This window comes from Pleurodeles waltl, chromosome 5 (assembly GCF_031143425.1).
Source record: "Pleurodeles waltl isolate 20211129_DDA chromosome 5, aPleWal1.hap1.20221129, whole genome shotgun sequence".
Lineage (NCBI taxonomy): Eukaryota > Metazoa > Chordata > Amphibia > Caudata > Salamandridae > Pleurodeles > Pleurodeles waltl.
Genome location: NC_090444.1, coordinates 1,876,738,345 through 1,876,756,630, shown reverse-complemented (window position 1 = coordinate 1,876,756,630; position 18,286 = coordinate 1,876,738,345). Strand labels below are relative to the sequence as shown.

The window sequence follows — 18,286 nt, the reverse complement described above, 5'->3', positions numbered from 1 at the left end:
TTAATCTAAAAAAAGGCTCTCTGCGTTGTTGCCTACTTGCTCATAGAGCTGGGGAGCGCTGTATTCCATCGATCTTCAGAGCGCAGGAGTGCTCTGCTTTGGTTGCCTAAAGGCTGCCCATAGTCTGCGTAGGGCCCTCCACATTGACCCCTCTTTGCGCCCCCTCCTCTGACGTGGGAGAGGTCTTGAGGGCCACCGCATGAGCACGGACAAGCGCAGAGTACGAGGAAGCCGGCTCCCCGTGAGGATGCAGGGGACGCTACGGAGGATTCCCTTGCCAGAGTCCTCCTCCATCCACAAGGATTGGCAGGCTTGATCCTGAGCCAGGCGGGATCCAAAGCTAGGAGGCTCATCCTACCGGGTGTGTTGAGACCAGGGACGTGTTGACTCCGGCCACGGTAAGGGACGGAGCTGGTCGGAGCCCCCTCACCCCTCCACCACCCGCTTCTCACTGCACTCACCTACCAGCGAGCCGAAACTGTGGGGAGAGAACTGACTCCGAGGTAGAGATCGCTGCGTTGGCTTGTTTGTTTTGTTCCCCCTCAGCCTATTTTGGGGATCACGGGACCTTGTTTGTGGGGAGCATCATACCGTAGGACAGGCAGAGACCTCAACGGAGGTTTCACCCCGGCCAGGACCAATCAGTACCTTCCGACACTAGGAGCTCCTGTGTGCCACACAAGAATCTGAGAGTTGCCATCCCTGGTACAAGTACATCTATACTGACACATGTGGTGATGTCTCACTTTTTGGGCATTCATGCTAAAGTCTAGGCAGTAATAATTATGTGTTTGGTTATGACCCATACGTCTATGCTAATATGTTTGCATGACTTGCCATACATTTTCTAATGTTCCTTTTATGGGCATTTATGATAATTTTATGACAATTGCATTTCTATAGTAATGTTTTCCTGACTACTGCTTGGGTTTCAGAATTATAAGTAACCTGTGTGTTATGTGTGACTACTGCTATGTGCAGAATAACAGTATTATGTTGTGTTCTGACAACTGCTTAGGTAGCAGGGTATTACTGACATGTTATGGTTGGTTTAATTATGTTTTGTGCAATACAGTTTATTTTTACATAATTTGAAGCGGTTCCTTTGTGACGTATTTATTGTGTCATGTGTGTTGTATGTGTTGTGCAAACACTTTACACATTGCCTCCGGGTTAGGCTTGACTGCTCGTGCTAAGTGACAGAGGACACAATGTAGAAGAATCCATAACATGTTTTTATGGTCAATGCTACGTATTTCCAAAAGGTTTCCTCGATAATAAATATGACATGTACTACATGGCTTTGTAGGACTGTTTTATAATGAAAACAGGTGCTTTGAGACAGACTTTATGGTTAACTCAGTGTAAACCTTAAACTTTTAAAACACAAGTTAGAAGCATGGAATTAAACAGGCATTTTATATCAGGCTGTGTGCATATAAAAGCTTGTTTTCTGCTAAGTGCAGCACTGTATATATTTGACACTAAATGTTTTATCCTGGGAATAGGAACAAACATTGGTGAACCCTGCAAGCATTTGTTCATTGCATGTAGTGCTGTAGATTCACACGCTTTGCAAACACCTGCCCTCTAGTGTTAGGCTCGGGTGATGCACCTTGTTTATCTTCGAAGAAGTCTTTCTGAAGTGCCCTTTCAGATACACATGCTGGGTGTGAAAAGAAGAGTGAGAGCTCAATGGTCTGTTTTGTTAAATGTATCTTTATTGGAGTTATTTGGTCGCACCCGACGACCCCAGGCATCCAGTTACAAAAAAGAAAACAAAAAAAACCCACACGTTTTGAATAATCCCCAACAACAGGTTTCTCTCTTCAATGGTCTGGTTAAGGTGGAACGAGGAGGCCAACTTAAATGATAATTCTGGATTGGTTCTAAGAATCACTCTGTCCTGATGTACCTGGAAGAATGTTCCTGTCATGTAAGAGACTATAGTTCACCAGTACATCTGGCTACTAGTAAGGCAACCTTCCAAGAGAGAAACTGCACAGTGGACGAATGCAGGGTCTCAAAGAGGGCCCTATGAGTCTGATGAGGACAACACTGAGATCCCAGGCTGGAGGTACGCTTGATGGAATGACACGTTTGAGGTCCTCCATAAAAGCTTTAATTACAGGAAATTTCAAAGGGGAAGAGTTTTGCCTGTTTTGTATATATGCAGGAATGGCAGCTAAATGCAGATGGATTGATGTGTAGGCTAATCCTCAGATACCTACCACACTGACTTTGTGAGTGTGGTAGGTAGCAAATATTGCCTTGCACCATAGACATAAGAGGGTTTAGGTGCTTTGAATTACAACAAGGACATAATGCTTCCACTTAGCAGCACAACAGATGCACGTTCTGGACCCATGGGCTTCCCTCGGTATGTTCAAGCGCTCTTGGGGTAGACTACAGTAACCAAACTCCAAGACTTCAGGAGCAAAACTGCTGGGTTGAGCTGTTTGGGGGTCAGGAACCCTAACTCTGCTGTGTTTTTGTGTGAGAAGGTCTGGCCTGTTGGGGAGCTTCTTGTGAGGAGTGATGGGAACTTGAGGAACTCACCGAAGACTTCCAGCGTTTCTGAAGAGGACTGCACCATCCCATTCTACTCGAAGGAGTGGCATAGTCTCTTCTTGCTGCAGAACGCCGAACAAGAACTGCAGCAGCTCTCGTCATGCTTGGGCAAAAGACAAAGATTACAGACAATGTGGAGATCGGCCCAGGGGTAGTAAGAGTGACATCTGGGGCATCTCTTGAACAGCGTGTGTTCTATTACCTCAGGTGGGTCCTCATTCTGCAAAGGGTAGCCTGGAGCATGCTGTGGCCTGAAGAGCTTCGAGGTCCGAGCAGCCTCGTTGGTTGACAATGACAGGTGGACTCAGCACTGTTCACAGAGAATGAGTGGAAGAAGTTCCCACCACAAGATGGAAGGTAACCAACAAACTTGCTGAGACCCAGAGCCCACTGAATCATGTCTGAACCCGTTGGCAGTCTGACAATAGAGACAGATGCCTTCTGCATCAAAGACCAACAAAGGAGTCACCAAGACCTCGTGATTTAAAGACTTCTTTGAAGATAAACAAGCTGCGTTCGATGAAGCCCAGCATTAGATAGGAGTATGTAGAGCATGTGTATCTACAGCCAGGTGTGCTACGATCATCTGTCTTACCATGCAGGACAGACTAATTCAATTATTTGCAAATAACAATTTGAGAAGGGCTTGCGGAATGTGTAGAATTTTTTTTTATTTTTAAGCAGAGGTGTTTTTTTCTTTTTTTTTTTTTTTTTTAATTGGATCCCTGTTACACCAGTGTGTGTAAATTGTGAGATAATGCTAAATAATGTTCCTTCTAATTTCCCCTTTAGTAATATAATATGATCCATGATGTACCTTTTTTGTGATATATAATTTAGTCACCCCAGTCTCAAACTTTGGTCTTCCACTGCTGCATAAATCTAGTAGCCACCCCTATACCAGCTATCAATGGCTATCTATTTCATGTTAGAGATCATTTTCACTGTGTAGAGTTGACTGAAGAATGCAAGATTGTGGTTTTATCTGAATGATTAACACTGAAAGTGTACAGCAGTGACATGAAGCAAGACACCAAGTAAACATGATGGGGAAAACTGACCTGTTGCTAAAGGCAATCATCCAAGTTAGTTTTCCATCTTAACAGCAGGTTCATAGGGCACAAATGTCAGACAAGGTTTCTTCAGAGAGAGTCTAGGGTATCTCATGTGAGGGGGGGGGGAAGTGGTAGCTCACGTGAGTCTGGGGCACCTCATGCAAGTCTAGGATACCTCATGTGAATCTGTGGTATCTCATGTGGGTCTGGGGCACCGCATGAGAATATGTGGTATTTTATGTGGGTCTGGAGCACCTCTTGTGAGTGGGAGGTAGCTCATGTACGTATGGAGCATCTCCTGCAAGTCTGGAGTACCTCATGAGAAACTGGGCACCTCATGCGGGTCTTGGGCATAGTCTGGGAGTACCTCTTGATAGTCTGGGGTACCTCTTGTGAGTCTAGGGTACCTCATGTGAGCCTGGAGTACCTCATGTGAGCCTGGAGTACCTCATGTGAGCCTGGAGTACCTCATGCAGCTCTGGGGTATCTCATGTGGGTTGACTTGGCTGTGTGTCTCACCAAAGGATACAAACTGCAGAGCCATGTGACTGCATGAGAAAGGCTAGCTACCTCTAAATATTTAAGAGTTGACCCACACACAAGTTTACGTAGAACTAGTAATACGATTAGTAATAGCTACTATGACAGCTGAGTGAATTCTACCATGCTATGAGTGGGAACAAAGTGCAGTTCGCTCAAGACATGTCCTTAAGCACCATCCCAGATCCCACTTCATTTTCACAACTTGTCATTAGTGGAAAAAAGGGTCTGAATCAGGGTACCACTTGAACACACATAATAACTTAAGTCAAGTTTTTGAAACATGCGACTCTGCCTCAAACAGAGAAATGTCTTGAAGGAACTCCTCCGCACTGTAGCATGCTATGTGGATCTGTTTGTGTCTGATGAGGTTTGATGACTCGCTGAAATTCTTCCCACATTCATCGCACCCATAAGGCTTTTCTCCTGTGTGAATTCTCTGATGCCTGGTCAGATCTGATGACCATCTGAAACTTCTGCAACACTCTGTACATTTGAAGGGTTTCTCTCCAGTGTGCACTTTCAGATGTGAGAGTAAGTGTGCTGAACGAAGGAAACTCTTCTCGCATACGGTGCATGGAAAGGGTTTGTCCTCTTTGTGGGTTTGTTGATGCTTGGTGAGAGCCGAGGCCTTACGAAACATCCTCCCACATTCATTACATTTAAAGGGTTTATCTCGGGCATGAATTCTCTGGTGTTTCCTCCATTCTGTTAACCGCCCAAAACTCTTGCCACAAGAACTGCAGATGTACAGACTTTGTCTGCTGTGAACTTTCTGATGGTTCACAAGGTTTCCTTTTTTCTTGAAGCTTCTTTGACACACAGTACATGAAAAATTCATGTCTGCTGGAGGTTTCTTCTGCTTTTTTCGGGCCTGCACTCCTTTCGTGGATTTTTCTTCAGAGTTCTGAACAAGGACGGTCTCCTGTGCTTTCCAGAATAGTGTCTCTTTTTGCTCCAGTACTGGAGAATGTGCTTCAAAATTATTGTCCGTGCATGTCTGCTCGACTCTGGCGTCACACTCTGTTGGAATAAAATAGATAGAAAAGGATTTTAATTAGGGAACAGGTACTAGGTCTCTGAAAGTAATCAGTCAGTATCTCACTACTGTGGGGGTCTCAGGTAATCAATAACCACAAACAAGCATTTGCAATGCAACAAGGTCTCGCATTTTCTTGAGTTAGAGCTATTGGTGTTGTAAATTCATAAATGGAATTTGTTGTCACATTAATTGGTCAACCGTGCCTCATAATTCGATCTTTTCCTGCTACATAATTCCAGTGGCCCTGCATATAACGACAGCACTTCCATTTACCTTCTTCCTCTATCCGAGGCCAAAAATGAAAATGTTGCCATTTAGCATTCTTATTTAAATCTGCCATGCTAGTTCCAATAGATTACCACTTTCACCACCCCCACCATCATAGTTGCTGGCTGGCTAACACAATTACCCCAAAAAAGACACAAGACAGCCACAGAGGAGAAATAAACTAGAAGGGTCACCCACACATATCAAGAGTGTTCAAACAGTCAGAGTGTAATAAGGCTGTTAAGTTGGCCTGAATCATGATCATACTTACAATAATGAGAGCTGAATAAAACATATACAATTAGCATGGAAACCCAATAAAAACCTTTATCAGAATTAAACATTTGGCATTAGACTATAATGCTGAGAATAGCTCCTAGAGCAGTTGTTACCAACCTGTGGTCGGGGGACCCCTGGGGATCCGCCAAGCCTCTTTAGGGGGCCCGCAACTGCTTAGAAAATTAAATAATATTAACAGATCAGGTCCCCAGCTTTCAGTAATGACTCAGTGGGAGGTGGGTGGGGTCCCCCCGGATTCCAATAAAGATTCAGTGGGGGTCCCCAGGCACCAGTAATGATAAAGTGGGGGGCCACAGAAGTCAAACGGTTGGGAACCACTGCTCTAGAGGACACCACAATGAAAATAGAATTTGTAAAAAACATGGTCATGTAACCACATAGTTAGCCCCTAGAGGGCATAACAACATGAAAAGAAAATGGCAGAAGGTATTGCACTGTAACCATATATTTACTCCCTAGATGTCATAGCACATTACACATTTTTAAGGCAAGAGGCCCACTGCAATGAAATTACAAACAAGGCCTTTAAAACACAAACAAAAAGTCCAGCCATGATAGATGTTAAGAAGACACTGGATGGAGGGAGGAGGTTATAATTTTGGGGTCCCTACTAACTGAGTGTGAGGACCCAGAGATGATGTAGACAGAAAGAGCACATTGTGGTGAGCGTTTTGAAGGTGGTCCCATTATCCTAGGACCACCACAGTTGGAGTTGACACCAAAAATGTTTTGTAAAAGTAATTCCCTGCAAAGCATTATGGGGACAGTTTTTCTGCCTGTGAATATTGTGGTATGTTGACTGTAATTCTAAGGACAGCCCCTAGAGAGCCCCACAGTAAAAATAGCACTTGTAAGAAACATGGTCATGTAACCATATAGTCAGCCCCTAGATGGCATAACCACATGAGAAGATAATGGCAGTAAGTAATGCAGTGTAGCCATATATTTAGTCCCTAGAGGGTATAATACATTACACATTTTGAAGGCTAGCAAACCTCCTGCAACTATATTACAAACAAGGCTCTTAAAACAAAATTACTGCTAACTGTAAAACAAAAGTTCCAGCCATGAAAGAACTTAAAAAGACACTAGATGGTGGGAGGGGTTATTATTCTGTGGTGCCCACCAACGCAGTGTGGGATCCCAGAGATGACGTTTAATAAAAGTAATGCCCTTCAAAGCATTATGGGGCGAGTTTCAGAGTGCCGCAAATATTGTACTATGTTGATTGTAATGCTTAGAACAGCCAATAGAGGACACCACAATAGAAATAACATTTGTAAGAAACATGCCCATGTGACCATATAATTAGCCCCTGGGGGCATAACCACATGAAAAGAAATTGGCAAAATGCAATGCAGTGCAGTGCAACCATATATTTAGCCAATAGAGGGCGTAATGCATTACACATTCCAGAGCAAGCAAACCTTTTGCAATGCTATTACAAACAAGGCCCTTAAAACACCAACTCCTCTCAGCTGTAAAACAAAATTTCCAGCCATGAGAGAGCTTAAAAAAACACTGGAGGCTGGGAGGGGTTATTATTTTGTGGTGCCCACTAATGTAGTGTGGGGACCCAGAGATGAGGTAGGCAGACAGAGAACATTGTGGTGAACGTTTTTGAAGGTGGTCCCATTATCCTAGGACCACCACAGTTGGAGCTGATAGCAAAAATGTTTTGTAAAAGTAATTCCCTGCAAAGCATTATGGGGACAGGTTTTTTGCCTGTGAATATTGTGGTATGTTGATTTTAATGCTCAGAACAGCCCCTAGAGGACACCACAATAAAAATAGCATTTGTAAGAAACATGGTCATGTAACCACATAGTTAGGCCCTAGAGGGCGTAATGCATTACACATTCCAGAGCTTGCGAGCCTACTGCAATGATATTACAAACAAGGCCCTTAAAACACAAACTCCTTTCAGCTGTAAAACAAAAGTTCCAGCCATGAGAGAGCTCAAAAAAACAATGAATGGTGGGAAGGGATATTATTTTGGGGTCCCCCGCTAACCTAGTGTGGGGACCCTGAGATGATGTAGACAGAAACAGCATTTCGTGCTGAACGTTTTGAGCAAAACACTTTTGTAAAAGTAACGCCCTGCAAAGCATTATGGGGCGACTTTCCCAGCGTGCAGTAAATATTTTAGTATACGAACTCCTGCTGTGTGGGGACAGCCACTTTGAGGATTGCCTTTTTTTTTTTTTTTACATAAAGCATTTATTAATTACAAGAGTTTTTGTGAAAGCTATGGAGCGCAAAGGGGTGAGCCAAAAGAAACGACTCTGTAACAGTGGGAACAATGTGAGCACGAAGGGGAGAGACAAAAGAAAAAAATTGTTTGCCCACACAGAAGTATATCAGCAATCGTGCAATAGTCCATGTAAAAAAGGTCAGTCTGCAAGGCGTAACAAACCAGCCCCAATGCAAGACAAATGTAAAGCACTTACCAATGACATCAAGGGATTTCTAAAAGGCAAGCGCCCATGAACGAGTGAAAGCGATGGGCGTGGTTAAAAGCCCACAGAATACTTACGCCAAGTTGAAAACTTGATGTGCTCGACCTATAAACAGGAGACCACGTGTAGGAAGCTGACTCTTTATATGGTGCACTAAAAAGTACACTGTGCAGAGAGTCCAGTGGATCCCCAATTGGTTTGCAGGGGCAAAGGTAGATAGTGTAGGAGGCTGGCCTGGCTTGTAGTGGGTACCATAGGTACTTAAACCTTATACCAGGTCCAGTTATTCCTTACCAGTGAAATGTAGTCAGTGTCTAGAAGCCAGACTGTCTAGAGGTAGCTGTAGGCAGAGCAGCCAAGGCTGAACTAGGAGACATGCAAAGCTCTTGCAAAAGCACTGTATTCACATAGTACTTACACACATGAAAGATAATACTCTGTGTTAGCAAAAATAAAGATACTTTATTTTAGTGACACAAATGCCAACTATATCTTAGAGGCTATACTCCCGTAGGAGGTAAGTATTATACACAAAAGAAACACTAGTAACCAAAATCAGGTAAGTAAACAGTCATATAATAGTGCAAACAGTGAAAATCACAATAGGTTGCAATGGGCCTAGGGGAACACAAACCATAATAACAAATTGTGGCATGCGAATGTCGGTTTCCCACCTAGGCAAGTGTAGTGTGTAGAGGGGCACTGGGAGTGTAGGAAAACACTAAAGGTAAGTAAAATACCCCACCCCAGAGCTCAGGAAAGCAGGAGTAAAGTACAGCAACTTTCCTAAAACACACTAGAAGTTGTGATAGAGAATAATGCAAAAAAACAAACAAGACTGCAAGACATCAACAATGGATTCCTGGATCTGAAGACCTGTGGAGAGAGGAGACCAAGTCCAAGAAACGCTGAAGAGTCCAGGGAGAACAGGAGCCCCTGCTAACCCAGATGAAGGTGCAAAAGTGAAACCTCTGGTTGGAAGAAAAAGTTAGAAATGCACCAAAGAAAACAGCTGCGGGGTCCTGCTTGTTGCAGGAGATGTCCCACGTTGAGTAGATGAATGCAGGCTGGTTTTCATTGCTGGATTCCGCCAACAAGCCTTGGCTCATGCATGAACGCGTTTGGCGGGAAAAATGCGCTGCCCGGGCTCAGGAGTGACCTGGGGGTCTCAACTCAGGATAAGGAGACAGAGGGGACGCTCAGAACTTCAGAGAGCCCTCAGAAGACCAGGCAGCACCCACAGGGGTCCCAAAACACAGGGGAAAAGGAGTTGCAAATGGCAGTCGTCACAGCACTACACAAAGGGATCCCACGCTGCTGGAGAATAACTCAGGGAGCTGAGCGCCGCAGGATAGAGTGCTGGGGACCTGGGCTACACTGTGCATGAAGGATTTCTTGGTGAAGCACACAGAAGCCCTAGGAGCTGTAAAACATGCAATGTACATGGGTACTGTCTGGCACGGGGAGGCAACCTCTTACCTCCACCAAATTTGGACAGCTCGACCTCTGGACAAAAAAGGTCAGCACCTGAGTTCCAGGATCCAAGCTCATCGTCGGGAGAGGGGACCCCAAAGTACCGGTCGCCGCTGCAGAGAGGTACCTGCTGAAGCAGGGAAGTGACTCTCACTCCACAGGATATTATTTCAATTCTTCCAGTGCAGGCTGAAGACAGGCAGACCTCTATGGATGCACAACCTGGAAACTGCTGCAGTTGCTGGCAGGAGCTGGAGTTACAGAGTTGCAGTAGTCACCTTGGATACTTTGTTGCAAGTTGTAAAGTTCCTGGGGGAGTTCTGCTGTTGATCCGATGTTAGATGGTGAAGTAAAGGATGCAGAGGAGTCCTGCTAGAGTCTTGCAATCCCAATCTGAGGAGACACCCACAGGAGAGACCCTAAATAGCCCTGAGAGGGGGATTGGCTACCTTATCAGAAAAAGACCTATCGGGAAGGGTCTCTGACGTCGCCTGCTGGCACTGGACACTCAGATGCTCCCAGAGTATCCCAACACCTTGGAATCCAAAATGGCGAACCCCAGGGACACTCTGGAGGAGCTCTGGGCACCACACCTGGGGTGATGATGGACAGGGGAGTGGTCACTCCCATTTCCTTTGCCCAGTTTTAGGGACTGGGGGTCCCCGAACCGGTATAGACTGGATTATGCAAGGAGGGCACCATCTGTGCCTTTCAAAGCACTTCCAGAGGCTCTGGGAGGCTACCCCTCCCATGCCTGTATCACCTATTTCCAAAGGGAGAGGGCGCAACACCCTTGTCCCAAAGAAAATGCGTTGTTCTGCCTTCCTGGGATTGGGCTGCCCAAGCCTCAGGAGGGCAGAAGACTGCCTGTGAGGTGGCAGGAGCTGGGACTGCAGAGGAAACCTCAGAGAGCTGGTTTGGCAGTACTGGTGGAGCCCCCAGGGTGCATGGAATTGCCCCCTCAATACCAGAATCAGATTGGGGGTACAATTTCCGGTTCTTAGACACCTCACACGGCCATATTCAGGGTTACCATTGTGAAGCTACATATATGTATTGACTGGTATGGCAGTACTGGGGTCCACTGTGGAGCCCCCAGAGTGCATGGGATTGTGCAACCAATACTGGAGTCAGTATTGCGGTACAATTCCCAGTTGTTAGACACCTTACATGGCCATATTCGGAGTTACCATTGTGAAGCTATATATAAGTATTGACTTATATGTAGAGCACACTTATTATGGCATTCCCGCACTCACCAAGTCTGGGAAAATGGGCCTGGACAACGTGGGGCCATCTCTGCCAGTGCAGGGGTGCCCTCACACACAGTAACTTTGCACCTAGCCTTCGGGGTCTGAAGGTTAGACATATAGGTGACTTATAAGTTACCTGGTGCAGTGAAAATGGCTGTGAAATAGTGCTTACACCATTTAACCTAGGCTGCAATGGCAGTCCTAAAAAAGTGTTTGTATGAGCTCCTTATGGGTGGCAAAAGAAATGCTGCAGCCCATAAGGATCTCCTGGAACCCCAATGCCCTTTGTACCTGGGTACAATATACTAGGGACTTATAAGGGGGGGTCCAGTATGCCAATTTAGAGTGGAACACTGGATTACCAGTAAGTAAGTACACATTTGGAATCAGAGACAGCATAAGCACTGGAGTTCTGATTAGCAGGACTCCAGTGACACAGTCAAGCATACTGACAAAACAGTAAAACACACTGACATATAGGCCAAAAACTATGAGCACTGGGGTCCTGAGTAGCAGGATCCCAGTGAGACAGTAAAAACACACTGACAAACAGGCCAAAGATGGAGGTAACCATTCTAGAAGGAAGCCACCATCCTACAGATAGGACTAATGCTCTGTTTGTGGTAGTGTGGGCAGTTAGGCTTAGGTAGTGCTAAACATGTGTTGTACTCACAGAGGCAATAAATGAGAGACACAGTCACAGAATAAATCAGAGACCAACTTATAAAAATAATACTTCTTTTTATATATACTTTAAACACAAGAACTTTGTTCCAAGGTAAGTATGCTTTCAAGCATAAATACTTTTTAGCTGCAAAAATCGACAGTACAGTTTTAGAGTTCTTCACTGTTAACCTATGGAAGGAAAACATATCCAGCAAATAAGCACTTATTGACAACTCACTGGACCAATCTTGTAGACTTAAGGTAAGTACTGGTCAGGGTTCTGGACCACACCAATGGGTCACTCCGGGCAGCACTGGGGCGGCTAGGTGCAGAGGTGCAGTGCGCATCGTGTGCCCAATGTATTTCAATAGGGATTGGTCTCCGTGGATTCAGGCTGCAGGCTTCGGCTGGGGGAGGGCCAGTGGAGGGCAACCAACAGATAGGTCACAAATGTGGGGTGCTCGGCGACGTAGATGCACCTTTGGTCCTCTTCTCCAAGGCCAAGGGGCGACAGATGCAAGGGTGTCCTTTGATGTCAGGTTTCCTTGTTCAGGAGCACTCATGGTTAGGGGGCCCTATGGCTTGAGGCTGCAGGCGTCGCTGAGGATTCCAGGAGGGGTGGAACCACAGAGGACTCAAGATCAGAAGAGCTGGGGGGACGTTGTTGACATCAAGGGTCCAGTTCAACTCGGGCGAGCGGTGACCGGTGCAGTGGTTGCTTTAGGTGTCAAGTTTCTCTCACTATAGAGTTGTGGGAGAGGCGGCCCGACGTCAGGGAGTCCAGGAGGGGTGAAACCACAATCGACTCAGACTCTGGACAGCTGGGGGACCTTTCTCAAACAGGAGGTCCACTCCCACTCGGGTAATGACTGCGGGTGCAGTGGTGCCTTCAGGTGTCGGGTCTTTGCGGTTCCAGAGACTGCAGAGTCCCTTCCTGGGAGTTGGTTGGACAGCATGTCCACTGCTCACTTGCGTCTTTTTGGAAGGCAGGCAGTCCTCTCAGGGTTCTGCAGGTTCAGCTACAGGACAAGGCATCTTTGGGTGTAGAGTATATGAAGGAATGCAGACAGGCCAGTGGGACTTGTACCAGGTCAGCTGCTCCTTCTTCTCTTCTGCTGGTGCATCTCTCCTTTGACCTTTTCTCCTTAGGTCGTGAGGATCCGAGTTCCAGGGTTCCAAACAAAGATGGAGGAATTTAACAAGTGGTGACCACTTAAGCTCGTCCACCTTAGGGGTCGACTGGAATTAAGTGGGCACACCTGCTAATCTGCCTAATTTTCCCGTCTGTTCTGCTGCCAAAAGTGGTGTCAGGACAAAGGGGTCGGGTGGAATTCAATCATCAACCCCATCTGGAGAGACTTGGGTTGCATTACAAAGGCGGCTAGGTCTTTGAAGCTTCCCACCCTGGAATGTCCCTCCTGCCTGGATGAGGTTCAGGTTTTTGTCTCTTGTTCTCAATAGCGGAGCCTCTGACCTTGCGGGCCAGAAACGAGTCTAAAGTAGCTAAATTGGTCAGGACCAGTCAGTCAACACACTAGTAACTGGTAGGTTTTCAGAAGGCACCTCTACAGTGCTCTGTGTGTGCATTTATTAATAAATCCCTCATTGGAATCAGATACTAAACATCCCTGGGTTTGGAGAATCCTTCATGCAGCTGCTTGTAGTCATCAGTGTCAGCACATGTACTTAAAATGGCTTCCCTGGTCACTTACTATGTCTGAGAATCTACAAAGTCATAGGAGGGGCATATCTGCTTGCGCAGATATGTACTCACATGTAATATAATGCACCCTGTCTTAGGGCTGTAAGGACTGCTAGAGGGGTGACTTACATATATTATTTGCAGTGTTAGGGGACATGGCACACAGGCCGTAAGCCATGTTGTGTTTTCAATATTGGGAGCACCTTGTCACGCAGCCTGCAATGGCAGCTGGCATAAGGTTGGTGGTGGGTCCCTCAGAGTGGCACAAGTTGTGCTGCAGCTCTGAGGGGCCATCTTCAGCACCCGTGCCCTAGGTACCGGGGTACCATTTACTAGGGACTTATAGGGGGCTGGTCACTTGGGGAGCAAGAGACCAGGTGTCTAGTTTTGGGGAAAGAACACTGGCACTGGGGTCCTGGTTAGCAGGAACCCAGTGCACTTCAGTCAAAGTTGCATCTAAAAACCAGGAAAAAAGTGGAAGAAGAGAACTGCAACCAGAACCCAGCTCCCTACACCATGTCACACCAATAAAGAGACCACCTATTTAAAATTGTTACTTCGAATAACATTGTCTAGGTTTTCACCGATGAACGCTGCTTATGGTTCTGCAGACCATCACCTGATCGGATAAAAAAACAAAATAAAAAATGCTCCTATCAGCTCCTAAACAAATGAATCCTGCTGCTTGAAGAGGTTTTACTTCTGATAAGTACACCTCCAAACGGGCCAGGAATTGTTTTGAACACCAATATCTGCTCGGTCATTTGAGGCTTGGCATGGTTTCTCTCATGCTAACAAAGAGAAGCAGACACCTGAAGGTCAAGAAACTGTATTGAAAGTATATTTTACCTACTGATGCAGACCCTAATGGAGGTATACATTTCTTCCTCACGTAGACTCTATTTGAGGTATATATTACTGCCTCATGTAGACTCTACTGAAGTTATACATTACCTCCTCATGCAGACTCCAATGAAGGTATGTGTGATTTCCAACAAAGTTGGAGGTTTGCAGGGCATTGTGGGTAAGAAAATGGTGCGGGGTGCCTAATTATAAAATTGCCCCCTGGAGAGCAAACCTTGCCAAAGAGGTCGCACCCCTTATGAAATTAGACGAATACAACAAAAATCCCTCGTGTTTAGTGGCATTCCTGCTGCAGGAATGCTCAGAGAGACATGAAAAGGCAAGGAAAAGCCTTGCCTTCCCTTTTCATGCCTCCCTGACATCCCCTGCCCCGTACAGAGGAGAAACTAATCTGTTTCTCCTCGGTCGCACTGGAAGCATGGTAGCCAGTGATGAGGTAATTGTGCGATGGCGCGCTTACGTCATCAGACGTCAGTGCAGGGGTGAGGGGGGGGCAGCGGGGTGGTGGAAGGGGAAGCGCTTCCCCTTCCATCCCTGCCTTGGGGTGTGGGAGGCTTATGGGGGAGCGCTAGCACTACCCCATGAGCCGGGTGCAGAACGAGCTGGTTTCGTCCTCAGCACACGGCAACCGCGCCCGAGGACGAGACCAGCTCATACCAGGCACCCAAGGGGTTAACAGGATGAAAACAGATCAGAACACTTCACTTGGTGGTGTGCAAAGAATAAATATGTTTTCTGAAACCAGATTTTCACAGATTTAGTAATACATTACAGGCCTCGAAAAATCATTAAAATGTCACTTGACCTGCTGGTCGAGTAGCACTCGACCTAACTGTAATGTACCTGACCGGAAACAGGCCTCAAATTGGGAGCTCCTGTGCAAATATTGTATTTTACGGGCGCCTTTTTCTTAATTCAAATATGCAAGTTGGTAGGATTTTGGACATTTCTTTAAAATGTTCTGTCTGTAAATGACAGTGAGTGACCACACCATGCTTTAGTAATATATTTATTAAAAGTGAGTGTTTAAACATAAACCCTTGTGCCCTGGTAGCAATGCTATTAGTAAACTAAGAAGCAAGTAATGGATCATGTGTTCCCTATATGTGGGCGAGATTCTTTTTATACATGGTGCAAACGTTTAGTCTATTTAATGAAACAGACTTTTTTTTGTACAGCAGAAAGGCTGTGCTCACATATTTGAAGGTACACTCATGTGAGAATGAACAAAAAGGTGACTCTGTAAACTAAAATATTTGCATAGGATCACACAATTTGAGAGCATTTACAGATCAAGTATATTACAGTTATGGTAGAGTAGATTATTCAAGTTACTTGACCTGCAGGTCTACTAACATTTTTATGATTTTTTGAGGCCTGACCTCCTCACACAGACACTACTGAAGGCATGCTTTACCTCCTCACGCAGACACTACTGAAGGTATACATTACCTCCTCACGCAGACTCCACTGAAGGTATATGTTACCTCCGCATGCAGACTTTACTGGAAGTATACAATACTTCCCCCATCAGACTCCACTGAAGGTATACATTACCTCTCCAGGCAGGCTCAACTGAAGGTATACATTACCTCCTCAGGCAGACTCCACTGAAGGTATACATTACCTCCTCAGGCAGACTCTATGAAAGGTATACAATACCTCCTCAGGCAGACTCTACTGGAGGTATACATTGCCTCACGCAGACTTTACTGAAGGTATACATTACTCCTCAAGCAGACTCTATGAAAGGTATACATTACCTTCTCAGGCAGACTCTACTGAAAGTACACATTACCTCCACATGCAGACTCTACTGGAGGTATACATTGCCTCCTCACGCAGACTCTACTGAAGGTATACATCACCTCCTCACGCAGACTCTACTTGACATATACATTACCTCCTCATGTAGCCTCTACTGAAGGTATACATTACCTCTTCAGGCAGACTCCACTGAAGATATACATTACCTCTTTAGGCAGACTCTATGAAAGGTATACATTGCTTCCTCAGGCAGACTCTACTGAAGGTATACATTACCTCCTCACGCAGACTCTACTGGAGGTATACATTACCTCCTCAGGCAGACTCTACTGAAGGTATACATTACCTCTTCAGGCAGACTCCACTGAACATATACATTACCTCTTTAGGCAGACTCTATGAAAGGTATACATTACTTCCTCAGGCAGACTCTACTGAAGGTATACATTACCTCCTCACGCAGACTATACTGAAGGTATACATTACCTCCTCAGGCAGACTCAACTGAAGGTATACATTACCTCCTCACGCAGACTCTACTGAAGGTATACATTACCTCTTCAGGCAGACTCTATGAAAGGTATACATTACCTCCTCAGGCAGACTGTACTGAAGGTATACATTACCTCCTCACACAGACTCTACTGAAGGTGTGCGTTATCTCTTCACACAGACTCTACTGAAGGCATCAGCTATCAGTAGAGGACCTGCTTAAATCCCTGCTGACAGCACTGCAAACCTACATTCTAACGTAAATAATACAAACTGGGAAACACTTTGAACTACCTATAAAAGGTAAAAAACTATTCTGGATCCCACTTATACATGAAGGAAATAGTTACTTATCCTGTACGCATCTGTTTGTAGTGTGCATGCTCTGCATACTCCTGCCATCTTGTTTTGGGTTTGGAATTTCTAATTTGTTTTACTATGAAGAAGTCTTTCAAGTCACAAGATGTAGTGACTCGTTCCTTACTTGCATAGGATCACACAATTTGAGAGCCATTTACATATCAAGTATATTACAGTTATGGTAGAGTAGATTATTCAAGTTACTCGACCTACAGGTCTAGTAACATTTTTATGATTTTTTGAGGCCTGACCTCCTCGCACAGACACTACTGAAGGCATGCTTTACCTCCTCACGCAGACACTACTGAAGGTATACATTACCTCCTCACACAGACTCCACTGAAGGTATACGTTAGCTCCTCATGCATACTCTACTGAAGGTATACATCAACTCGTCATGTAGACTCTACTGAAGGTATACATTACCTTGTCATGCACACTCTACTAATGGTATATATTACCTTGTAACAGAGAATCTAATGAATATATACATCAACCCCTCACGCAGGCTCTACTAAAGGTATACATTACCTCTCCAGGCAGGCTCAACTGAAGGTATACATTACCTCCTCAGGCAGACTCCACTGAAGGTATACATTACCTCTCCAGGCAGGCTCATCTGAAGGTATACATTACCTCCTCAGGCTGACTCTATGAAAGGTATACATTACCTCCTCAGGCAGACTCTACTGGAGGTATACATTGCCTCAGGTAGACTTTTCTGAAGGTATACTTACCCCACGCAGACTCTTCTGAAAATATAGATTACCTCCACACGCAGACTCTACTGAAGGTATACATTACTTCTTCAGGCAGGCTCAACTCAAGGTATGCGTTATTTCGTCACACAGACTATACTGAAGGTATACATTACCTCCTCAGGCAGACTCTACTGAAGGTATACATGACTTCTTCAGGCAGGATCAACTGAAGGTATAAGTCACCTCGTCACACAGACTCTACTGAAGGTATATATTACATCCTCCTGCAGACTCCACTGATGGTATACATTACCTCACGCAGACTCCACTGAAGGTATACATTACCTCACACAGACTCCACTGAAGGTATACATTACCTCACACAGACTCCACTGAAGGTATACATTACCTCACGCAGACTTTACTGAAAGTATACATTACCTCCTCACAGAGACTCCACCAAAAGTACACATTACCTCCTCAGGCAGACTCTACTGAAGGTATACATTACCTCTTCAGGCAGGCTCTACAGAAACTATACATTACCTCCCTCACGCATACTCCACTGAAGGTATACATTGCCTCACGCAGACTTTACTGAAGGTATACATTACCTCCTCACGCAGACTCTAATGGAGGTATACATTGCCTCATGCAGAGTTCACTGAAGGTATGCATTACCTCCTCTACTGAAGGTATACATTACCTCCTCACGCAGACTCTACTGAAGGTATACATCACCTCCTCACGCAGACTCTACTTGAGGTATACATT

At 45.3% G+C, this 18,286-nt stretch overlaps 1 protein-coding gene across 1 annotated transcript in view; it reads right to left on the bottom strand.

The window, feature by feature from the left end:
- Positions 1–1,699: 1,699 nt before the first annotated feature.
- LOC138297181 (uncharacterized) overlaps positions 1,700–18,286 on the bottom strand; it is a 308,108-nt gene continuing 291,521 nt past the window's right edge. The window contains exon 13 of the mRNA XM_069236676.1: positions 1,700–5,189. Coding sequence (XP_069092777.1) covers positions 4,435–5,189 — 755 coding nt within the window. The 3' untranslated portion in view covers positions 1,700–4,434. The remainder of the gene's footprint in view (positions 5,190–18,286) is intronic.